This window comes from Martes martes, assembly GCF_963455335.1.
Source record: "Martes martes genome assembly, chromosome: 6".
Taxonomy (NCBI): Eukaryota; Metazoa; Chordata; class Mammalia; order Carnivora; family Mustelidae; genus Martes; species Martes martes.
The window spans coordinates 53,378,004-53,402,975 of NC_137893.1; the positions used below are offsets into that span (position 1 = coordinate 53,378,004).

The 24,972-nt window shown below is 40.0% G+C and overlaps 2 protein-coding genes and 1 long non-coding RNA gene across 3 annotated transcripts in view; 2 read left to right on the top strand and 1 right to left on the bottom strand.

Annotated features, from left to right (window-relative positions):
* Positions 1–1,322: 1,322 nt before the first annotated feature.
* NUP43 (nucleoporin 43) lies at positions 1,323–14,900 on the top strand. Its single transcript, XM_080806299.1, has 8 exons — positions 1,323–1,490; positions 1,805–1,927; positions 2,771–2,848; positions 4,651–4,831; positions 7,551–7,686; positions 8,451–8,602; positions 11,763–11,885; positions 12,402–14,900. The coding sequence occupies exons 1-8, from the start codon at positions 1,371–1,373 to the stop codon at positions 12,629–12,631; spliced, it is 1,143 nt and encodes a 380-aa protein (XP_080662425.1). The 5' UTR covers positions 1,323–1,370; the 3' UTR covers positions 12,632–14,900.
* LOC308344609 lies at positions 6,724–21,028 on the bottom strand. Its single transcript, XR_013967000.1, has 4 exons — positions 20,374–21,028; positions 11,756–11,858; positions 8,417–8,596; positions 6,724–7,492 (listed from the first exon to the last, which is right to left on the bottom strand). It is a non-coding gene; the product is annotated as an uncharacterized lncRNA (long non-coding RNA).
* Positions 20,227–24,972, top strand: part of LATS1 (large tumor suppressor kinase 1) — a 53,010-nt gene continuing 48,264 nt past the window's right edge. The window contains exon 1 of the mRNA XM_080806298.1: positions 20,227–20,460. The gene's annotated coding sequence lies outside the window, so the exon portion shown is untranslated. The remainder of the gene's footprint in view (positions 20,461–24,972) is intronic.

The window sequence follows — 24,972 nt, forward strand, 5'->3', positions numbered from 1 at the left end:
GCTCCCTGCTCTGGGGGAAGCCTGCTTCTCCCCCCCCCCCACTTCCACCTGATCTCCTCTCTCAATGTCTCTTTTTCTCTGTCAAATAAATAAATAAAAATCTTTAAAACAAAAACAACAACAAAGCAGCGTTCTTTATGAGACCAATGCACTGCCTACTGCCCCAAGGAAGCACCTTAGTGTTCTTTAATATTAGAAATAAAATTGTCGATTTGGGACTCTACTAGTTTTCTATCTAATCTCTGCAGTTTCCCAATATTCTAGTTAAAAGAACAAAATGAGTTTACTCTCAACAAGAGCCTGGTAAGCCTCTAAAGCTGACCTAGACGGATCACATCTACATGTTGTGCTTCCATAAGCTGTGGGTGTGAACTAGGACTACGTTTTAAAGGAACAACCAAAACACAGTTACAAATGTAGTATAAAGGAGAGTTAAAAAAAATTTTTTTTTTAAAGTCAGTGATACCTTTTGTATGCAATAGGATTTACATGCTAAATGGGGAGATCTGCTTTGAAAGAAAACAGGCAGCAGAGGGCAAAATATAAGTACTATTCTGGTCCAAAAGTCGAGAGCTATGCTTATTTACAACATCATGGGCTGGAGTAATCAAGAAAAGATAGGGGAAGGAACCAGTCCCTGAAGGATGACCAGGATTCTAAGAAGTAGAGAAGAATAAAAGGATATTGTAGGTCATTCAAAGCACAGAAGCAGGAACCTAGAGCACTAATTCCTACACTGTCGACATTATATATCAAACTCATTCATTACATGCTTAAATGAATTGAGTAAGTTTACATAGCTAGGCAGTGGATGTCAAAACTATAATTGGAGTTTTTAGAATTCCAACTCCAGGCTCTGACAGTGTGTATTAACAACTAAGCAAATAATAAACAATAAGTAAACAATAAGCAAAGTATTTGCTTGAGCGACAAAAAGGGAGAGCTTTAGAATGAATTTGTACAGTAGTGAACGTACTTCTATAAGAATTTAGGGATTTTTAGTATTTTCTATGGGTGCTGAGATACAAAACTAAATGGATGAAGCTACTAGGTGGTTCCTCTTGCATTGATTTTGTTTTGGTTTTGCTCTTAAATTTGTCTTACGTTGCACAATTATTGCACAAATGCACCGTTTCGGTGTTCCTATACTGACTTTGAGGACTCTGTTCGGAGCCACTTCGGTGAGGAAGGGCAGCCAAACTTCCTCCCGCTTAGGGGTTGATGGTACCCGCATTGCCGAAGGACGAGAATTGGCTCTCCGCAGCCACCGTCCGCCTTGTAACGTTCGGCCCAATCAGGACTCCACGGGAAGGGGCGGGGCTCAGAGGCGCGCGCTGTGTTCCGGCTGTACCTGTCTCAATTGGTTTGCAATGGAGGACATTTATGCTAAGTTTGTGTCTCAGAAAATCAGCAAAACCCGCTGGCGACCGGTACCTCCGGGAAGCCTGCAGACCGCGGATACCTTCGCTGCGGGCTCTTGGGACAATGAGGTACCTCCGCTCCTGGGCGAGAAGCTCCTGCTTCCCCCTTTCTCCTGGAACCGCGCCGCTGGCGGTCCGCGCGCGAACTTTCGCCTTCTGGCTCCTCTCGCCATCTCCGTCCCCAAGTTCCCGTCTTAGGTTCTGTTGTCCGGTAACTCAGAGCCATCGATGATGTGCTTGAACCTCGAATCTCGTGTTTTAAACTGTCACCTTCCAGTGATCTGAGATGCTTTAAAAGCAAGGTTGCTTGAAGGCAGTACAGATTTTACTGTTCAAGAGTTTGATGTAAATTTCATCTCAAGAGGAAACTTTCTGCTTTACAGGAAAATTATGTTTCACTGTGGTCTATTGGAGATTTTGGGAACTTGGACTCTGATGGAGGGTTTGAAGGAGACCATCAGTTATTGTGTGATATCAGACACCATGGCGATGTAATGGATTTACAGGTAAGTCTGTGTAATATCCACAAGCTAACTTCTAAAAAACTGAGAGTAATATATTTAGAGGTGCAAAGGACCTTAAAGTTTGTCTAGTGTTATTCAGGGTTTACAGGAAACTGAGTTCTCTGTAGGTTGTGGTTTGCTAATGTTAATTATATAGCCACTTAATAGCAGAATCAGAAGTGGCGAAGGGGATGTAAATTTAGTCAGACTTTTAAAAATCCTGATTTGTTTGTTTGCTTAATTAGTTGGCCATCTACTGTGTGCCAAACAGTATTTGGGGGGTTTTACAAAAGTATAATTTTCATCACATGCTGTGAATCAGGTGTTTTATGCCACTATGGGACAAATACCCAAAGTACTTTACATGGTTTTGCTTTTTGAATTCTTATAACAACCCCCTAAGTGGGGATTAAGTCTTCCATTTTAAAGGTTTACCAAGGCTTAGAGAACTTAACTTGACCAATGTCTCAAAGCCTGTAAAGTGGGGGAAATGGAATTAAGTTTTCAAATCCTGGTCTGTAGAACTTAAGAGTCCCTGCATTTTCTTCTATAGAAAACTGCCTAACCCTGAGAATGATTATTTTCTAAACCTCTATGGTGGTAGTCCAAAATTAAACCAGTTATAGGTGAAGGAGTTGAGGGGGAAAACTTTGTTATTTATTCTTCATGAAAATCTTTTCATTTGTGTAGTGGTTTTGACTTTTCAGATCCATCATCACATTTTATTTGTTTAGCATTTATAGGCTGTTTGCATTTTAAAATTGTTATACTACTAATTGAGTCAAACGAATAGCCCCCTCCCATCAACATTTCTGAATCTATAACAAGCAAGAATTTTCTGTTTAGTTTTTTGACCAGGAAAGAATTGTAGCAGCTTCGTCAACAGGATGTGTAACAGTTTTTCTTCATCATCCAAATAACCAGGTAAAGTATTTTTTGCTTCAAAACTGAATTTAGGGGCACCTGGGTGGCACAGTGGGTTAAGCCTCTGCCTTCGGCTCAGGTCATGATCTCAGGGTCCTGGGATCGAGCCCCGCATCAGGCTCTCTGCTCAGAAGGGAGCCTGCTTCCCCCTTCTCTGCCTGCTGCTCTGCCTGCTTGTGATCTTTCTCTCTTTGTCAAATAAATAAATAAAATCTTTAAAAAAAAAAAAAAAGAAAACTGAATTTATATTTTAATTATTTTTAAGGAGGCCTAACCTAGGTTGTATATAATAATGACACAAGTAAGTTTCATACTCAAAATATGGAGGGGAGAAATACAGTATTACCTATCTTTTAGCAGATTAATTCTTGAACCAGGTTTGTGTGAGCTATTATTGAAAGTAGATACCTCTTAAATTCTGTTAGTACAGATCTATCGATATGGTTTTCTGGCAAGTAATTTCCCAAGTTACTATTCTGATCTTTCAAAGAAAGAGCACCTTCTAGCTCAGGTATCATGAGAGAGAACAGGGACAGCTACTTTGCTTCTGTGGATAGAACCTAGGTTTTAATTAGAAGAGAGGATGCACTTTGCTGCTGTGGATAGAACCTAGGTTATAATTAGAAGAAAGGACATTTTATCAATGCCTTTCTTGTGTATTAAAAGCCCAAGTGGTGACCTTCATAGTGGTAGGGCAGTCCTTTAAAATAGCCCCATTTGTAGTAACATTTTTAAGTTGCTAGAAGAGAGTGCTCATTTAGATTTTTAGGCTAGTAAAGTTCATCTTCCTAATAGGCATGCCTAATAAATATAAGACCCAGATCTTCTTAAGTATTTTTCCTAATGGTTTCAGTTAGAAAACCCTAGAGATTTCTTTCTTAGATGTAGGTCTTAAGAATTTAGAGTTGCTGTTAGGAACTCTTGGGTGACTCAGTTGGTTAAACGTCTCCCTTTGGCTCAGGTCATGTTCCCAGGGTCCTGGGATCAAGTCCCACAACAGGCTCCTTGCTCAGCAGGGAGCTTGCTTCTCTCTCTGCCTATTATGCACCCCCCCCCAACTTGTGCTCTTGCACTCTCTCTCACAAATAAGTAAATAAAATCTTAAAAAAAAAAAGAATTTAGAGTTGCTTTTGAACACACAACTGTCTGGTATCTAAACCATTTCTTTGAGATAAGTTTGATATTGAGTAGCATTTTTTAAATCTAATCCAGTGTATATAGAATTTTTTTTTTTTAAGATTTTATTTATTAGGTGGCTTGGATGGCTCAGTCATTGGGCATCTGCCTTTGGGCCAGGTCATGGTCCCAGGATCCATGGTCATCAGGGCTCCCTGTTCAGCCGGGAAGCCTGCTTCTCCTTCTCCCTCTCCCCGGTTTGTGTTCCCTCTCTCACTCTCTCTCTCGCTCTGTCAAATAAATAAATAAAATCTTTTTTAAAATTAATTAATTTATTTATTTGACAGAGAGAGAGAGTGTGAGCACAGGCAAGGGGAGTGGTAGGCAAGGGAAGAGGGAGAAGCAGACTCCTTGCAGAGCAAGGAGCCCAATGCAGGGCTCAGTCCCAGGACCCTGGGATCATAACCTGAGCCGAAGGTAGACGCTTAACTGACTGAGCCACTCAGGCGCCCCGTGTATACAGAACTTTGATGGAAGTAGTCTCTAGGCTTTAGTGTCCAGAAATACAAAGGAAAAATGAGAGAGTTACTCTTTTTCTAGAGGGGTATGGGATAGTCTATTCAGGGAAAAGTGCTAGTTTTTAAGGCTTTGCTTTGATTCATCCTATTCTCATTTCTGACACCTAGACTCTGTCAGTCAGCCAGCAGTGGACAGCCGCTCACTACCACACAGGTCCGGGCAGTCCTTCCTGTGGCAGTGCACCATGCACAGGTGTTGTGTGCAGCAACCCCGAAATTGTCACCGTTGGAGAAGATGGTCGGATAAATCTCTTCAGAGCTGATCACAAGGAGGCGGTGAGAACCATAGGTAAGAAAAATCATCCTTCTTTTTTATCTCATAACAGTTGAGCACCTACCATGTGCTAAGCAGACCCAGTGCTAAGTGTTTGAAGGATGTAAAAAGATACAAAATGGGATCCCTTTACAAGACAGTATGTTGCTAAGGCATATATGAATGAGTGACTACACAGGAGAAACTATTTTGTTTTTGTTTGTTTTGTTGTGGCCTGTGAGGATTCTCTAAGAATTGAGGAGCAAGTGGCAATTAATTGAATCTAGGTTCTAGACCATATGTAATACTAAACAATGGCATACCAAAAGAAGGGAATAACATGGAGGCAGGATAGGTCCACTTAGAGAAGGACAAAAAGCATAGTTATCAATACTTACGATACTTACGTAGGAAAGGTGACAGATGAAGTAAGAGAAGTGAGTTGGGGCCAGTTGGGAAAACTGATGCATAGCTACCGAGCTTACACTTTGTTAGCTGGACCACTAAGGAGCCACCAGAACTTTTCGGTCAAGGGGATGATACACTCCTTGCTGAGCTTTAGAAGAGTTAGTCTAGTTAGTTCTCAACTGTGCTAAAGACAGACTTGCCTGACAGTAGTTTTAACAACCTACCACCCTAGACCTCCTGAATCAGAACCTCTGTGGATTCAGCCCATGAATGAGTTTTTTGTGGTATTACTATTATTTATTTATTTATTTATTTATTTATAGTTCTGAAGAACACTTATTTAACCGTTAAGGACCATTACCTGGAGTTTGGAGGAGTGTCACAAAACAAAATCTAGAAGTATATGTTAAATTATATGGTACAAGCTTAAACACTCTAGGGAAAGGGAAAGGACCAGTGTATACCAGTCCGGAAGGACTTCATGGAGAAGAGAGTTTATGAGGCTAAAGATGAAGAGATTTTTTTTTAAGATTTTGTTTATTTATTTACTTAATTTTTTTTAAGATTCCACTCATTTATCTGACAGAGAGAGGGAGAGGGGCATGAGAGAGAGAGAGTGAACATAGAGGAGAGAGCAAGCACCAGAGTGGGGAGAGGCAGAGGGAGAGGGAGAAGCAGGCTCCCCACTGATCAGGGAGCCTGATCCGGGGATTGATTCAGGACCCTGGTATCATGACCTGAGCCAAAAGCAAACACTTAACTGAAGAACCACCCAGGCATCCCTTAAGATTTTATTTTAAGTTAATCTCTGTGCCCAACATGGGGCTTGAATTTACATCCCTGAGATCAAGAGTTGCATGCTCTACCAACTGAGTGAGCTAGGTGACCCCAAAAATGAATAGATTTGAGATGAGTTGGCCAAATGATACAAGTTCAGAATGAGCTTTATAGGAAGCACTGGGTTTGGAGGTTCTGAGTTAAGCACTAGTGGGAGATATAAAATTAGATACAGAGGAACATGAATAGCTATATCAGCAATGGAGGGTAATAATCTTAGGTAGAAATAGAGAAATATGTGAAAACTCTGCTGACTAGAAAACAGATGTTCTATAAGTGATATTTTTCTATCAAAGGAAAGTATTTTAATGTGCATTTTTCTATAGAAATTAAACTGTGACTTATTTAAAAGTTCACCTGTAATATTTCAATCAATGGAAGGAATTCGATTTAAGAATTTTGTGGAAAAGCAGGACTTTTTTTTTTAATGTATAATGTATTATTTGCCGCAGGGGTACAGGTCTGTGAATCATCAGGCTTACACATTTCACAGCACTCACCATAGCACATACCCTCCCTCCCCAGTGTCCATAAGCCAGCCACCCTATCCCTACCTCCCCCCACCCCCCCCAGCAACCCTCAGTTTGTTTCCTGAGATTAAGAGTCTCTTATGGTTTGTCTCCCTCCTGATCCCACCTTGTTTCATTTTTTCCTTCCCTACCCCACCACGACCCCCCGCCCTACCTCTCAAATTCCTCGTATCAGAGAGATCATATGATAATTGTCTTTCTCTGATTGACTTATTTCGCTTAGCATAATACCCTCTAGTTCCGTCCACGTTGTTGCAAATGGCAAGGTTTCGGTTTTTCGATGGCTGCATGATATTCCGTTGTGTGTGTGTGTGTGTATATATATACACACACACATATACACACCACATCTTCTTTATCCATTCATCTGTTGATGGACATCTAGGTTCTTTCCATAGTTTGGCTATTGTGGACATTGCTGCTATAAACATTGGGGTACACGTGCCCCCTTTGGATCCCTATATTTGTATCTTTAGGGTAAATACCCAGTAGTGCCATTGCTGGGTTGCAGGGTAGCTCTATTTTCAACTTTTTGAGGAACCTCCATACTGTTTTCCAGAGTAGCTGCACCAGCTTGCATTCCCACCAACAATGTAGTAGGGTTCCTTTTTCTTCTCATCCTCGCCAACATCTGTCTTTTCTTGACTTGTTAATTTTCTCCATTCTGACTGGTGTGAGGTGGTATCTCACTGTGGTTTTGATTTGTATTTACCTGATAGCCAGTGATGTTGAGCACTTTTTCATGTGTCTGTTGGCCATTTGGATGTCTTCTGACCGTTTCTTGATTGGATTATTTGTTCTTTGGGTGTTGAGTTAAGTTCTTTCTCGATTTTGGATACCAGCCCTTTATCTGATATGTCATTTGCAAACATCTTCGCCCATTCTGTCAGTTGTCTTTTGGTTTTGTTGACTGTTTCCTTGTCTGTGCAAAAGGAAAAGCAGGACTTATTAAAACACACTACTGTTTTCTTAATTTGTAGATAATGCAGATAGCAGTACACTCCATGCTGTAACCTTCCTTCGAACTCCTGAGATTCTTACAGTAAATTCAATTGGGCAGTTAAAAATATGGGATTTCAGAAAACAAGGAAATGAGCCCTCTCAGATATTATCACTGTAAGTTGTCATTTGTAATTCACTAGGGAATGCAAAATTAATTTGTTCATTTGTTTATAGCAACTGACTTTAAACCATATTGTATTTTAATTGCATTTGGAAAGAATGATCCCTGATTAAATTTGGTAAAGCGAGTACAATTTATTGGGCTTGCTGCTGCTGTGCTGCATTTAGTAAATATTTGTCCTATTGATTCAGAGGCTTTATCTCTTTGAATTTTATATTATTTAATGGGGAATTTATCTTTGCTCAGCAAATGATTGTACTGATAGTAGGTACAGTGCACTCCAGATGTGGTTGGATGAAAAACACAATCCAGGATACATTTTTCTAAGCAAAAATCCCCATTCTGTGTGTGCAGTTTTCTCTTCTCTAATAAGAATATAGAATGTGTTAAACTGAAAAAGTAATTATACAAACAAAATATTAAATAAGATGAAGGTAAAGAATACGCTGCTTAGTTGTACATATTGTTTTTAAAATGCCAAGAAATGGAAATATGCTTGCATATCTTACCATCAGATGATCATGCTCCTTATGTCTCCAAATTGAAGAGGGGATAACTTTGGCTTTAATTCCATTGCAAAGTTCTAATATTTAGAAATATATTTAATGCACTCAATTTTTTGACATGATTTAAGTTCAGCTGGCTGCTCCAGCCACCAAGTTATCATTTAGTTACTAGACTGAAACATGTTTCATGGATTATGCAAAGATAAATCATACTCACAGCATGTTTGATGTCCTTGTGTCTCCCATAAAAGGACTGGTGACCGAGTACCCCTCCACTGTGTTGACAGACATCCCAACCAGCAGCATGTTGTAGCTACTGGTGGCCAGGACGGAATGCTGAGTATTTGGGATGTTAGACAAGGCACTATGCCTGTGTCTCTGCTGAAGGCTCATGAAGCTGAAAGTAAGTGTTGTGGCGATATATAAGTTTTTGTCAGGTAGTAATGTGGTATATTGTAAGCAGCTTTCTATAATGATACATAGGGATCATTTTACATTGTAGCTTTTGGCTAAATTATATAAATGTATAATAATCCCTTTTTATTTGACACTTAAGTATTTGTTTGTTTTAAGATTTTATTTATTTGACAGAGAGAGAGACAGCCAGAGAGGGAACATAAGCAGGGGGACTGGGAGAGGGAGAGGCAGGCTTCTCACAGAGCAGGGAGCCTGATGCAGGGCTCCATCCCAGGACCTTGGGATCATGACCTGAGCCGAAGGCAGATGCTTAACGACTGAACCGCTCATGCGCCCCAGATGCTTAAGTTTTTCAGCATGTTTCATTATTCTATCCAAAACCACAGTAATTATCCTTATGTGTTCATCTTTATGTGCTGCTTTTCTTTTTCTTTCTTTCTTTCCTTTTTTAATTTAAATATTTTTTTTATTTGACACACCGAGAGAGAAACAAAGGGAGCAACAAGCAGAGGGAGAAGGAGAAGCAGACTCCCCACTGAGCAGAGAGCCTGATGCAGGTCTCGATCCCAGGACTCTGGGATGATGACCTGAGGGGAACGCAGACGCTTAACCAACTGAGCCACCCAGGCGCCCTATATGCTTATTTTCTTGGGATAATTTTTTAGAAGAATTGGTGAGCCAAAACGTAAAACGTAAAACTGTCATACATGTTATCAAACTGTTACACATAAAAATACCAATTTATATTGCCATACTCTATTCCTATGTAAATGTAGGCTTTTTTTTTTTTTTTAAGATTTCATTTATTTATTTGACAGAGAGAGAACTCACAAGTAGGCAGAGAGGCAGGCAGAGAGAGAGGGGGAAGCAGGCTCCCCACTGAGCAGAGAGCCCGATGCGGGGCTCGATCCCAGGACCCCGAGATCATGACCTGAGCCGAAGGCAGAGGCCTTAACCCACTGAGCCACCCAGGTGCCCCTAAATGTAGGCTATTTTTAATATATACCAATCTAGTGTTCCTCAATTTATTATTGTACCTTTTTTTAAAACAAGAACAGTATTTTTTTTTTAAAGATTTTATTTATTTACTTGAGAGAGAATGAGTGAGAGAGGAGAAGGTCAGAGGGAGAAGCAGACTCCCCAAGGAGCTGGGAGCCCGATGCGGGACTCGATCCTGGAAGTCTGGGATCATGACCTGAGCCGAAGGCAGTCACTCAACCAACTGAGCCACCCAGGTGCCCAAGAACAGTATTTATATATAGGATCTTGTCCCTTTTCTTATTCATTTTTTTTATTTTGGTGGGGATTTTTTGACCAGACAAAAATTTTTCATTTTATCATTATCTTTGATATCATGACTGGATTATAGTTTTAAATTCTGACTTAAGTTTATGGTAAGCCTTGCAAAAGTAGAAACATGCCAGTATAGTAACATCTCGGTTTAAGTTTCACATTATTACCTTGGAAAGATAAATGATTTTTAAGATTATATTTAAGAAGCAAATAAAAGGATAGAAATATTTTGCCTCTTCTAGTTATAACTATACCCAGGGGGAAAAAAAGAATAAAAAATAATGTATGTCCTCATAGAATCTGATGTTGGCTAACCCAGTGGTAGTAATACTAGAAACTTTCAGATCTTCCAGCCTCCCTTTTTAACTGCCAGCCTGTATTGCTAAGCAATACATACAGATGTAGCAGATTGTAATGTATTGTTTTGATTCATTCTGACTCTTGGCTAGAAATAAGATGTTTTAGTATAGAGGTTTGTGTTATACTTTGAAAATAAATACTTACGAATCTAGGTTTGTACAGTCAGCTTATGGTTCTATAGGCTATTTTCCTTCACTTTTTTTTAAATGAAACAGTATGACTATATTTTACATAGGGGTTTGCCCAGAACACGTTCTCCTGAGGAAGATGACCTTGTAATGTTTTGTGGCTTGATGCTTAATTATGGTATATGTCAGAATAAAAATTGCCCACTTGCAAGCATGTGCCTTCTAATACTTTTTATGCTTTGTCCCCAGCACCTTCTTTGCTGCCTCTTGAAGGTTCTTATCGAGAATCACAGAACCCTTGTTCACAGACTACCTGTTTGATTTGTGTGCTGCAGAGAACCTCCTAAGGCAGGATGCCTTAGGATGCCTGGCCAGTCATTGGCTCCCGTTTGTCTACTGACACACAAAGTTCCCTTAAAGTTTGGTACTCTCAGGGTTCTCAATCCCACATTGGCTTCTTAAAAGCCCTACATCTGAAATAGTCCGGGTTCTGGGAGCATTTCTAGGTTTTAGTTTGCTAGGAGCTAGTTGCTATTTATGTGATATATACCAGAGGTATCCAGAATACTGACATGAAGCAAAATTGAACTGCTGCTTAGAAATTCATTTGTATGTTATCTTTATGGTCTTCTCTGTTTTTCCAATAATGTAAACTTCATATATATATATATTTTTTAAGATTTTATTTATTTGAGAGAGAGAGACAATATGAGCAGTGGGGAGGGGCAGAGGGAAAAGGAGAAGCAGGGTTTGATCCTAAGACGCTGGGATCATGACCTGAGCCGAAGGCAGTTGCTTATCCAACTGAGCCACTCAGGCGCATCTAACCTTCACATCTTAATGACACAGGAATTGAAAATAAGAGAACTTACCAATTTAAAAAAATATTTTAGGGACACCTGGGTGGCTTAGTCTGTTGAGCATCAGTTCAGGTCGTGATTCCTGGGTCCTGGGATTGAGTCTGCATCAGGCTCCTTGCTCCTGCCTGCCATTCCCCTGCTTTGTGTGCTCTCTCTCTCTCTGACAAATAAGTAAAATCTTAAAAATATATATTTTAGGAATTATCCCATTGTCATATTCTTTCCTTAAAAAATGTAATAAGTCAAATAATTGGCATTTATTTTCATTCACTTGCTGGCCCAATGCACAAGTAGGTTTACTTGGCTTCTTTATCCTATCTGTATGTTATAGCCATTTGGAGAATTATATTTTGTCTTTTAATTCTGAAGCCTTTGATTTTTATCACAGCCTTAGGGTTTGAAGGTATGTGATGGAGGTTAATGGAAGATAATGCCAAGAGACAGGGCTTTAAAGTTTGTTCAACTCATTTGCACAGTTTTTAGCATCTTGGTTCTTACCTTTTAGTGTGGGAAGTTCACTTTCACCCATCCAACCCAGATCATCTATTTACTTGCTCTGAGGATGGATCCCTCTGGCATTGGGATGCCTCCACAGACGTACCTGAAAAATCATCACTGTTTAATCAAGGTAAAAGGATTTAATGAAGATTCTTGTGTGTAATTTTGTTACGGTTTTAAATACCACATTGGAAATTCTCATATTTTTAACATTAAAGAATGTCAGAATGTTTCCATTCTCCTGCCTCAAGGTAAATTCTGGTATCCTAGAGCTTGAAATCTATCAGCTGCTTACTGCTGTGGTGCTGATGACTACAAATGCCATAGCTGGCTCACTTCGCACAGCTAGGGGTCTTCATGCTACGTTTCTAAGACTCTCCATTAAAGAATCACCAGAAAGATGGTCAAAATCTGCTTACTTGAAGACTTCAAATTCGATACCCATAGTATCCCATAGAAATTTGAGTATTTAATATCACTGAATGAGTCTTTGGTGAAAAATGGTGATGTGTGATAATGGAGTCATCCCCCTGATATTCTGAGAATTAAGTTTTGATCCTGGCCTTTTTAAAATATCAGTAGAATTTCAGATGTTTCCTAACATAATAGTAGTCTTGAAAGATGTTTTCCCCTTTTTTTCTTGCAGGAGGAAGAAATAGTACTTTTTTGTCTCACAGCATTAGTAACCAGGCTAGTGTTCACCAGTCTCTTATAAGCTCCTGGCTCAGCACTGATCCCGCAAAAGACCGTATTGAAATCACAAGCTTGCTTCCCAGCAGGACCTTGTCTGTGAACAGTTTGGATGTTTTAGGTCCTTGTCTTGTTTGTGGGACTGATTCAGAAGCGATTTATGTTACTAGACAACTTTTTTCATGAAAATACTGTCATTACAAGATTTCAGGTAAAGCATATTGTTAACCTTTCAAAGTACAACTTCTCTGGAGATTTTTATTATTGGAAAATGTGAAATTTGCAAAGGAAGCTTCAGTAAACTATTGGTAATATCGATGCCCCGTTTTGGCTTTTGTCAGTTGAATGTTCTCATAGTTCCAGAGTCGGAGAAAATGCTGATGGTGAGAGAACTGGAATCTGTGGAAGAATATCAGAGGGATCCTTTTGTTGATGTAGACTTTGCCTTCAAACAGGCTATTCTTTTTGATGTTGTGGGACTTCATAATTTTCTCAAACCACTAACAGGTTCCTATTTTTAATGACACTATGGGGGCTATTACCCCTCCCTGGTGGCCCAGGCCAATGTTAATGTTTATCCTTTTTATGGTAGATATTTTATTGAATCTTCCCACATTTTATTTCCTTAATAAGTTTAATAAACTTCATAAAGAATTGAGTAGAGTAAAAATGACAAGCTTTTGTAAAAGTGTTCACATTTTTTTAAAGGTTTTTTTTTTTTTAAAGGAAAGTATTTTGACAGGTTCCTCTGTTAGAGTAGATTTGAACAGAACTTTCAACTGCTTAGACCCAAATTCATTTTTCTTGAAAAAGGAAAAGTACATTTTTCCTAAGGATTTTTGCTTTTCTTTAGTTTTAAAAGATAGTTCAAATGCTGAACTGGACGTTGTGCAATAAAGTAGAATTTGATATTAATAAGAGAGCTGACTTCCAAACTAAAAATTGATAGATAACATGTTTGAGATGAGTATGATGATGTGGTAAGAGTAGAGAATTTTGCCATCTTTGTCCTTATCTACTGTTAATGATAATCTAACATGTAGGTGTTTTGTTTATTTTTGAGTATAGTTGACACAGTGTACATTAGTTTCAGGTTAATGTGTCCTGCTTAAAAACAATGTTGTGGCATTGTCTTTCTAAAGTTTGTTAAATGTTGTTGAATGTGAAGACCTTAATGACAAAATCACTGTTACTATGCTATTAAAGTGTGTATTCATTTACTTCATAATTCCAGTGATAGTAATTACGGTAAAGTTTTGTTTTTTGTCCTAATAAATACTGTCAATTCTTTTATGCCACCTTACCTCGGGGGATTTTGGTTTGGACATTTTTGTCAGCATTTTTAAATGGAATACATATATTCAATCTGCTTTTTTATATAAATTTAACTCAAAAATATTTGATAAAATCGGTAACTTGAATTCCAAAGAATGAGAGAAGGAAAGAAAACGTTGCCATAGGAATTTTTAATCTGTTTATAGTTTTATTGCTGAGACTAATTTTTAAGACTTTTCTGTTATTAGAGAAGTAATTTGTTACAGGAAAAAAAAAGTCAAATTTTTAAGTACTTTTAATATCAAACAATTAATAGTCTTTTCATTTCCTTTTCTATCAATGTGTGTAGAATTTATTAAAATGAAATATAGCATGTTATATTTATGAATATGCATTCCCCAGCAGTACTCACATGGTTTCCATAATAAAAACATAGCTATTAATTTTCCTTTGACTCACTTGCCTTTATATGAATGTCTTCCTACAGCCTAAGCTTCAGTGTCCCTTTCTTTACTTTCCAGGAATACTCTCATTCTAATCAGCAGGCTAAATCCTTGCTGTGGGTGGGCCCTGAGTTGATCTCACACCTGGAAGACTAGCTCAGGTGGGGGGCACATTTTTCATGCACACTGAGTGGCAAACTTGTACCTCCGCTTTCTTTTTTTTTTTTTTTTTAAGATTTTTATTTATTTATTTGACAGATAGAGATCACAAGTAGGCAGAGAGAGAGAGAGGGGAGGAAGCAGGCTCCCCGCTGAGCAGAGAGTCCGATGCGGGGCTCGATCCCAGGACCCTGAGATCATGACCCGAGCTGAAGGCAGAGGCTTTAACCCACTGAGCCACCCAGGCGCCCCTGTACCTCCGCTTTCATTTACATGATATGCTGCTGAAAAGTTTAAAGGATTCATATAAGTTGTTAGCACCCTTCTCAGGTTTCAGCAGCAATTCATACAATTTCCCGAGGTTGTTATAGTGAATAATTGGTAGAGGGAGGGAGCCAGATGTGTAGGCTTAGAATATTAACTTAGGCTGCAAACAAGTTTCAGGTTTGAAGCTTTGCTTTAAGAGTATTTGTAACCAAAAAGAAAAAAAAAAAAAAAAGAGTATTTGTAACCATGAATAAAAGAAAGTACATTTGGATAGTGTTAAATTTCTTATCAATTGATGAATTCTGCCAGATTTAATATGAAACATAAGCTTTATGGAAGATAAATAAACCCTAATTTATAAATTTGTTCATTATCACTGTCTTTATTCATGAAACTATCACATAGTTTCTTTTGAGGGCTGCAGGATCACAGAGGTAGAAGGCACCTTGGAGAGCATATCTAACCCAAATTTAACCATCACTTCCACAGCATTCCCAACAAATTATCATCCAGCCTGTACTTGAGACTATACTGTGATCAAGTTTCCCATTTCCCAGTGCAGCTCTTGGACAGCTCTTCTTGATACAGCATTATGGCAAGGTTTTAGTGTATGAGTGGAATATAAAACAATCCCATAAAAAAAGTAGAATCATGTTATTGTGGGTTAATGAAATGATCATGTGAACCTACTGTAAGACAGCTAATCACCATTCAGTTTACTGAATTTGCATTATGTGGGGGTGCTTTACTATAAGGTTTCACTAAATAAATTAATTTACTGAACTGAAATTCGCTTTCATTTCTCTTCCTTGGGAGCCACGAAAAAATTTAATCCTTCATCACATACCCAAATATTCAAAACTAAATAATCATAGCTTTTTGGGGTAAACTTTTTTAGTCCCTTCAATGGTTTCTAATGGGCAAAGCTCTCTTTGCAGCATTACTTGCCTTATTTTTTTTCGTTTTCTAAGATTTTACTTATTTGTCAGACAGATTGAGCACAAGCAGGGGGAGCAACAGGGAGAAACAGGCTCCCCACCAAGCAAGGAGCCCGATGCGAGACCCAATCCCAGGACCCCGGGATCATGACCTAGAGCTGAAGGCAGATGCTCAACCGCCTGAGCCATCCAGGCACCCCTGCTTGCCCTTCTTGGTTAAATTCCAAACCTTCCAAACCCCTTTTAGGTGTCATTTTCCCAGAAAGACTTCCCTGGCCTCTGACAGTCTGGGCTAAATTATACTCTGCTTCAAAAGCCCCATTGTGCAGGGCCTGTGCTGTGCTTACAGCTGTATTAAGCAGCCTGTCTCAACTGGACCAAACAAACAGGACCCATATCTTAGCGTCGTATTAACAATGTTTAATGCAGTATCTGATCTATGGTAAACACTGAAGCAGTGCAAACTGAGCTGAACTAACCTCACAATCTTGTTTTCCCTGGGAAACAAATACTCCTTTTGCCAAAGACCATCATTAAAGTGTGACCTCCAAAATGAACACTTTCCCAGGTGGTGTCTGCCTCCCTCAGAGGTGACTTAAGAAAGCTTACCATCCTGGTTCTTGGTACAATATTCCTTTGTAATGCTATCTCAGTTTATTTTAAATATTCTGACATTTGCTTGATTAGACTACTGACTAGTTGAAATTAAACCCTTTGCCTTTTTCACACATGTATACTATACTATACTTCCCCCAGTGTTGAGTTAGTGCAGATGATTTTGATCCTTACTATTTGGTCAATCTCTATTCAACAAAGACAAATCTTATTTCCGTAAAGAGCTAACAATCTCCTTTGAGGGTCTTCCTCAGAAGCCAATCATTTTCAGAATTTCCCAACATGATCTACACTCTCACCCCATTGGTTAGGAGATAGGATAAATGTACTAAAGTGCTTAGGCCCACTCCTCCAGTCCTCCCAATTATCAATGACATATGAATCATTGGTATTTGACTATAGTTATTGAAATCTTTATAAACCAACCTAATGTATTGACATTCTGCCCCATTTATCTTGTTCACAAAGCTGCTGTGGGGAGAAACCTGTGCTATAGCTATCCCATCAAAAATTTTATATAATTGAAAAATTCCTTGTCCTTTGTAACACTTCCATTTCATGGTATTAAGGAAATAATCCTTTAAATAATCCATTCTAGAATCTTGACTAAGAAGAATACTAAGTCCACCAGTGTAGTTTATATCAAGCCTTCATTTAAGGTAATGGTATCAATATGGTACCCAGCTCAGACTAGTTACATGGTTTGAAGCAGTAGCAGTGCTCTAGTCTTACAGATCAGAAACTTGGGGACATTTGAACTCTACCAAGCAAGTATTCAAACTTTCAACAGTATCGTCTGAACCACAACATTAAGTGGCAGTGTAGAGAACTAACAGACTACCATCATCTTCACATCAAAACAATTCCAACATTTTGCTCCGTTAGGTCAACAAGGAGGGAGAAAACTACAGGGGAAGGGTGAGAAGGGAGAGTAGATGAGTAGAATACAGCTGATCAGGTTTAAAAAAAATTAAAAATAAACTAATGTTCAGTTCCAAACTGTTAATAACTAGACTCTGGGGGACAGTAGCTGACACACTAGTCTAACAGCCATCAGAAATGCATCAGCTGTCAAAAATAATTTTTTGTGCAGGCTGTGGACATAAGAAACTAAACTGTGATAGACTGTAAAATAATAGCTGCAATTCATCAAAACACAGATTTTACCCCTTCATTGTATAGAAAGAAGTTAAATTTTAAAACTTCTTAGCAAGAACTGTCCTGTAAATAATGATACTCCAGTAGTAACAAGCATACCCGAAACCAGATTTGGTTTCTAATACCCCTCCCCAAAAAAAGGAACAAGGACTTCTTGGAGGAACAGGGAATATATAAGATAGCTTGAAGCATCTTGTACTGTCAGAAAGTAAGGGAGCTTTTTTAAAAAAAATTATAAGTAGGCTCTGCACTCAGCATGGAGCCCAATGTAGTGGTTTAACTCATGACCCTGAGATCAAGACCTGAGCTCAGACCAAGAATCAGATGTTTAACTACCTTAGCCACCCAGGAGCCCCTTAAGGGAGTTCTTTTAAAAAATGATTTTAAAAAGTATAATAAGGGGCGCCTGAGTGGCTCTGTGGGTTAAAGCCTCTGCCTTCGGCTCAGGTCATGATTCCCAGGGTCCTGGGATCGAGCCCCGCATTGGGCTCTCTGCTCCGCAGGGAGCCTGCTTCCCCCTCTCTCTCTGTCTGCCTCTCTGCCTACTTGTGATCTCTATCAAATAAATAAATAAATAAAAGGTATAATAATGGGGAAGATCGGCATGTCAAAGGGACACAAGCCAATTCAACTGGAAGAGCTCCCCATAGTGAAAGCTGGAACAATTTGATCAACAAAATAAATTACTCAAACCATAAAATAAAAATCCATGAGTCCACATTGATATGAATGTTTAAAAAAATAATGGAGAAGAGACAAATCTGCTCAGAATTCCATCTGATTTATGTAAATTCTCTGCCCAAAAAGAGGTAGAACACAATTTTCACCCTTAAGTATGGGCTGCTCATAGTCTATAGCCTTTCCCTAAAACTGAGTTACTGGGAGGGACTTAACGTTCTCAGGACCACATTGCTCTTCAGACTTCCTCCATATTTGCTGCCCCTGTTCCTCCTGCCACCCAAGCATGAAATTTGGCCCCAACATCTGTTGATAAAAACAAAATGAAATCCCAAGTCCCCATTTCCATGATGAAGCATTGAGAAGTTGAGTAGGTTGAAACTGGACCGAGGGTTTTCCATCACATCAACACAAAGCCCTTCAAATGCAGTGGTAGGCACTGCCATTCAGAGACATCCAGCAGCCTTAGTAAGCATTTCCCTTGCTCTTTCACCTACCCTCAATCCCGTCTCAGCTGCTTTTCATCTTGGGGATTGCTTCATCTTTCCTGATCATTCCTTCTCTCCTTTCTGCTCTTCTCTCCCCCTGCTTCATTGGAGTTAAACCTCCAGTCCCAGACAGAGCAATTCACTGAACTTGAATTATCTGGGAAATTTCCCCAGAACAGTAGTTTTTGGAGATACCTGGAGATACCTGACTTTAGGCTTAGAATTAAGAGCTTACATAAAGAAGTCCCCTGGATGGTGACAGAAGTGACAAGATTTGAGGAGCAGTATGCTTTTTCAGATACATAATCCTTCTGGAAAGGGCAAGCAGGCCTGTGAACATATTAGGTTCATATAATTTTAAGGCTGAAAGGGTCCCCAAAGGTTACTTAGTCCTGCAGTTGATGAAAGTTAAGAGCTAGGGCTATTATGTGACCCACCTTGGGTCATATACTGTATCTTTTTTTTTTTATTTTTAAGATTTTATTTTTTATTTGACGGAGACACAGTGAGAGGGGAACACAAGCAGGGGGAGTGGGAGAGGGAGAAGCAGGCTTCCTGAGGAGAAGGGAGCCTGATGTGGGGGTTGATTCCACATTTGAACTTCAGGATACAATGGCCGGTAACTAATTGAACATCATGAACCTTAATTTGAAGAAAATTTTTATAGTTAGTCTCTAGTAGAAGAATGAAAAGAGGTTTGAGGGGCTCCTGGCTGGCTCAGTCGGTGGAGCCTGTGACTCTTGGATCTTCCAGTTGTGAGTTCCAGCCCCATTTGGGAGTAGAGATTACTTAAAAAATAAAATCTAGGGGGCCTGGGTGGCTCAGTCCTTAAGCGTCTTCCTTCAGCTCAGGTCATGATCCCACGGTCTTGGGATCAAGCCCCGAATTGGGCTCCCTACTCAGTGGGAAGCTTGCTTCTCCCTCTCCCACTACCCCTGCTTGTATTCCCTCTTTCGCTGTCTCTCTCTCTCTCTCTCTCTTCATCAAATATATATATATATATTTTTTACAAAATCTAAAAGAAAGAAAGATGGTTGAAAACACTATATATTTTCTAGAGGCAAATGTGGCAAAGGCTCGCTTTACAAAGGGTATATGGTACTTTCAAATACCATAAACCCAATGACCCCATCCCAAACTTCTAATTCAACTTAGCAAGAAATAAAACCCCTTCTGGCATTCACCCTTATTCCAGTTATGGCAATAATGACTTCCCCCGTCTACCGATTCGGTTAACAGGTTAAAAATCTCCAAACTCTGTTAACCCTTCCTGGCTCAAGAATATATTAAGCTGGCTGATTCAGCAAACACTTAACTACGGACTTATTCAGGGAGAGCACTAAGCAAAACTCATTTCAGAGCCTCTAGAAATCTCGATCCTAGCGCCCACAGCGAGGTTTCAGAGCAACTCATTGACGTTTCGTTCTGAGAATTAAACTCCTTATTGCGCGTCTTACTCTCTATCCGTGCACAGAAAGAGCTCAATTAAAAAAAGAGAGAGAGACAGACTCTCAAATGAGTGGACTTGGAAGGGGGAGAGCCCTATCCCACGAGCCGGGGCGAGTCACCTGGGCAGCGCCAGGCGGGGGCGACGCTTGCCAACAACGCTGAGGAGAGCACAACCGGCGGAAGCCGGGAGGCGGCAAGCGGCGCTCTGGCCGCTGGCGGCGGAGCGATCAGAAGCCCCCAGTCCTCGGCCCCCGCGCAAGCGACGCCGGGAAATGCCTACATCCGGGAAACCTGCGGCGGAGTGCTGCGGCGGCGACACCGAGTGGAAGGCAAAATGGCGGCGGCGGCGGTGGACTGGTGCTGAGGGGAGAGCCAGGTCCCCGCGACCCCCGCGACGGGCCGCGCTGGCCCGCGGCAGCCCCCCGACGTGTCTCACCGCCCTGCCCCACCAGGGATACCTGGGGTCTCTGGGACGGGCTCCAGTCACCTGGGCGCCCGTCCTCGGGCCCGTGGCCGCTGTCCAGGAGCCCCGCTCTCCCCTGCAGGTAGGTCTGGGGCTGGTGTAGCGGGTGGGGCGCACATGTCTCCTCCCGAGCCGGAGTTGGCGGGGCGGTGGCCGCCGGGGCCCACGCCCAGCGCCGCTGGCGGGGGTCCAGAGGCTCCTGTGAACCGGCGGGCGGGCCGGGCCGAGTCGGCCCGGTGCGGGCCTGATTTGGCTGGTTGCATGGACCTGAGCTGAGCCCTGCCCTGGGGAAGCGAGGGTTGGCCGCGCCCGGGGCTGAAGGAAGAGCTGCAGGAACGGCCGCATTGGAAGTGCAGGTTGGCTTGAGGAGAGTTTGGCTAGGTAGTGGCTTTGCACGGAGTGTCCCGCTTTCACCCCTAACCCGAACAGGGACGGGTCAGTGTTTAGGAAGGAAGGAAAGTGAAAGGTGGTTCTCAAAGAAAATTGCAGTTCTTTGCATCCCAGAGAGACTCGATCCTGGATTTACCTTGAAGAAAGACTGGGAATTTCTATTTCCATTCCACTGTAATGTTAGCTTACTGTTCATAAGCTAGGAGGGGTAGCAGGGACGGGAGGATTTTTATGGGGTAGGAATGTGTACCTAAATAAAATGAGGGAAAGAAAAGGAAAGGAATATTACTTGTTATAACTTCAAAACAAAACTTGGATCGCGAAGAATGACTCCCCGGTGATTTGATTTAACTCCATTCTCTGACTTCTCCAATTGAAAGTTATTTTCTGAGAGAACAAAGTTTAATGTTTGTCACCCCATATGTTACTATGACTTAAAAAAAAATATATATATATATATATATATATGTCGTTGTGTAGAAGTTACTCCTAAAACCTAAAACTAGTGAAAAATAAGTAAATAAATAGAGTCTCACACACAAATGTTCTATCAGTTCACCCAGGATCATGAACCTTGTCAGGCCTTTATGGATTATTTATTGAAAATTAAAATTCTTTATCAGACTCCCTTCATGAGGAAGAAAAGGTAGAAAATTATAATTGGAATGAATGTTCTTTGCTAAGATAGCTACATTTGTGATTTAAGTAAGGTTATTTCTTTCCTTTAATAAATTTGTAGGCAGGTAAAGTGAGCTAGTTGATTCCCTAAGGCAGTGGAGGAATTTGATTGATTTAACAGTAAAAGTAGTAGCATTGTGTTCCTCTGATCAGCTGCTGCTGCAAGAAACTAGATCGTGGCACAGGCTGGGGAAGGCACAGTCTTTCTGTGCCTGAATACCTCTTGAATATGCCTTGCCTCTTTCCAAAAGCAAATAAAAAAATACTTCTACAATTTTTTTTTTTGGTATGAAAAAATTATAGGGTTTTTTGGGGGGGGTATGATATCTGTTTTCTTCTATAGGTTGTTTTGTTTTTAATGCTAGTCCTTGTTACTCTGTATAACTTATAGCCTTGGAATAGATCCAACTCTGATTATTTAGTTTTCATTCTAGTTGTTATATTTAGATTAGTGGTTTTTTTGTAGACCACAAAGTTATTTTGTCATTGAACAACATTTTTATCAAGTAGAAATAGCAATCATTTTTCAGCAGAAGATAAAATATAGTGGTAGTTTTCACTTTTGATCAGCTTTGTAGAAAGCAAAGTGAAAATGTCATCAGTAAGCAAGAGAGTCTTGAATATTGCTGTCTAAACAACTGAGACTATATGCTGCTGAGAAACAATACATACTACTACTGTTGCTATTCTTATAACTGACTTAGTCAAGGCATTGAGACAGGCCATCCTTTTTTATAAACCTAATTCAACCCAAGGTAACACTTTGAAATCCTATTACGTAATGGTACCTGGTTTTCCCCCAAGTTGGATAAAGATATCTACAAAAATTGTTTGGGTTAGCTGACATTTGCATATTTGATAAAGGTCTGAAGTTTCAAAGAAATGGAGGTTTTGTCTGCTCAGTCTAACCAATTTAAATGTTCCTTAAAAGAATGAGTGAGTCATGATCCCTGCCTTTAGGAAACTCAAGATGCAGGTTCTGATGAGAAGAGCACTGGGCTAGTTCAGGATGTGCGGATTCTGTTTCTAGTGTGACCTCCAGTTGGCTGTGTGAACTTGGGCCAGTTTATCTCTCTAGACCCATTTCTTCATCTGCAGTGTATATGGGGGGATATATATATTTAAGATACCCTATTCTCTCTGAATCTGTGATCTAGTAGGAAAAATGAAACAACTACAAGAGTAGGCAAAAACATAGGGTTTGTTTGACCATGCGAAGTGGCTTTACAGTTCAGAGAAGGATAACAAACAGGCAGGTCAGTGAAATCTTTGTGAAGATGGCATGTGAATGGCACCTTAAAAGTTGGGTATAATTTCTACAAGACGAGATATGGCAGGAGCTCTCCCAAGAAACAGAATGAGTAAGGACATGAAGGTAGAAAAGCACAAGATAGAAAAGCACAGATACAAAAGCTGAGATCAAGTAATTTGGCTTGATTAGAGTATAAGGTACACTGGGGAGAGGCCGGGTAGGATAGTGAAAAGAGATAAGATAACTGACTGACATTATTGAGTTGGGCATTTATTCTAAATATTTGACATACACAATTGACCCTTGACCAACACAGATATGAAGTGTGCGGGTCTGCTTATACACAGATTTTTTTCATTAAATATATTGGAAAATTTTTTGGAGATTTGCAACAATTTGAAAAAACTCACGGATGAGGGGCGCCTAGGTGACTCAGTGGGTTAAGCCTCTGTCATCGGCTCAGGTCATGATCTCAGGGTCCTGGGATCGAGTTCCACATCAAGCTCTCTGCTCAGCAGGGAGTCTGCACCCCCCGCCCCCGCCCGCCTCTCTGCCTACTTGTGATCTCTCTGTGTCAAATAAATAAATAAAATTAAAAAAAAAAACAACTCACGGGTGAATTGGATAACCTAGAAATACTGAAATAAACTAAGATGTTTTGTAGGAATACAGAGTATAATACTTATACAAAGTACATGTTAACTGTGTTAACACGTGTTAACTGTGTTAACAGTAAGTCTTCTGGTCAACAGTAGGCTCTTAATGGTTAAGTTCTGGGGAAGGCAAAAGTTATACTCAGATTTTGAACTGCATAGGGGTCAACAACCCTAACCCCTGTGTTGTTCAAGGGTCAACTCTATTAAACTGTATTTTGAGCCTAATGCTCAAAATAACCTGATTAGATAGGACCATTATTGCCCACATTTGAAGATGGAGAAACTGAGGCACAGCTTGCAAGATTACGCAGCCAGTTAGTGGTAGAACTGGGATTTGTACCCTGCAGTTTGACTCCAAGGCTCTCTAACGACTAATTTAAAGGAGTCATTGAGGGTTCTAGAGTAGGAAAGTAACATGATCAGAACTATTTATTTAGAAGATTAATCTGACACTAATGTGACATGAGTTCCTGGTAAGCTATTTTGCTTTGAAGAATTCTTTTTTAAAAACTCTTTATTGGGGCACCTGGTTGGCTCAGTGGGTTAAGCCTCTACCTTCGGCTTAGGTCATGATCTCAGGGTCCTGAGGTGAAGCCCCATATCAGGCTCTCTGCTCAATGGAGAGCCTGCTTCCCCCTCTCTCTCTGCCCGCCTCTCTGCCTACTTATAATTGCTCTGTCAAATAGAAAAATCTTTAAAAAAAATTTCTCTTCATTTATTATTAATTTGAATCTTTACATTTGCAATTAGCAAAGATTACTAAGATTTGTTATTGCCAGTGTTGAGTATATCTTGTTGGTTGGTTGGAATTGTAAATTCATACACCTTTCTAGAAGGCAATCTGACAATAAGTGTCAGAATTTTATTTTATTTTATTTTATTTTTTGACATAGCTCTTTATTATTTTTTCCTTTTTCAAAAATTGTTTTTATTTTAAACTCCAATGTAGTTAACATACAGTGTTATATTTCAGGTGTATAATATAGTGATTCAACAATTCCATACACCATCCAGTGCTCATCACCACAAGTGCACTCCTTAATCCCTATCACCTATTTTACCCATCCCCCCCACTCACCTCCCCTCTGGTAACCATCAGTTCTCTATAATTAAGGGTCTATTTCTCCATCCATTTCCTTAAAAGTGGCAAGATTTCATTCTTTTTTATGGCTGAATAATATTCCAGTGCATATGTATGCACTACATCTTTATCCATTCATCTGTTGATGGATGCTTGGGCTGCTTCCAATTTGGCTATTATAAATGATGCTGCTATAAACATAGGGGTGCATGGATCCCTTTGAATTAGTGTTTTTGTATTTTGGGGGTAAATACCCAGTAGTGCAGTTACTAGATCTAAAGGTAGTTCTATTTTCAACATTTTGAGGAATTTCCACACTGTTTTCCACAGTGGCTGTGCCAGTTTGTGTTCCCACCAACAGTGCAAGAGGGTTCCTTTTGCTGCACATCCTCACCAACATTTGTTGTTCCTTGTGTTCTTGATTTAGCCATTCAGATGTCAGTATTTTAAATATGAGCATATCTTGGAGATATTGCAGGTTTAGTTCCAGACCACTGCAATGAAAGAAATATTGTAATAAAGCAAGTCAAATGAATT

What these genes read in the sequence shown, in the direction of transcription:
- NUP43 (XM_080806299.1), top strand. Translation starts at nt 1,371, where the DNA reads ATGGAGGACATTTATGCTAAGTTTGTGTCTCAGAAAATCAGCAAAACC. An exon ending in CGGGCTCTTGGGACAATGAG is followed by an intron (nt 1,491 to 1,804) that starts GTACCTCCGCTC and finishes TCTGCTTTACAG; the next exon opens with GAAAATTATGTTTCACTGTG. An exon ending in CCCTCTCAGATATTATCACT is followed by an intron (nt 7,687 to 8,450) that starts GTAAGTTGTCAT and finishes CTCCCATAAAAG; the next exon opens with GACTGGTGACCGAGTACCCC.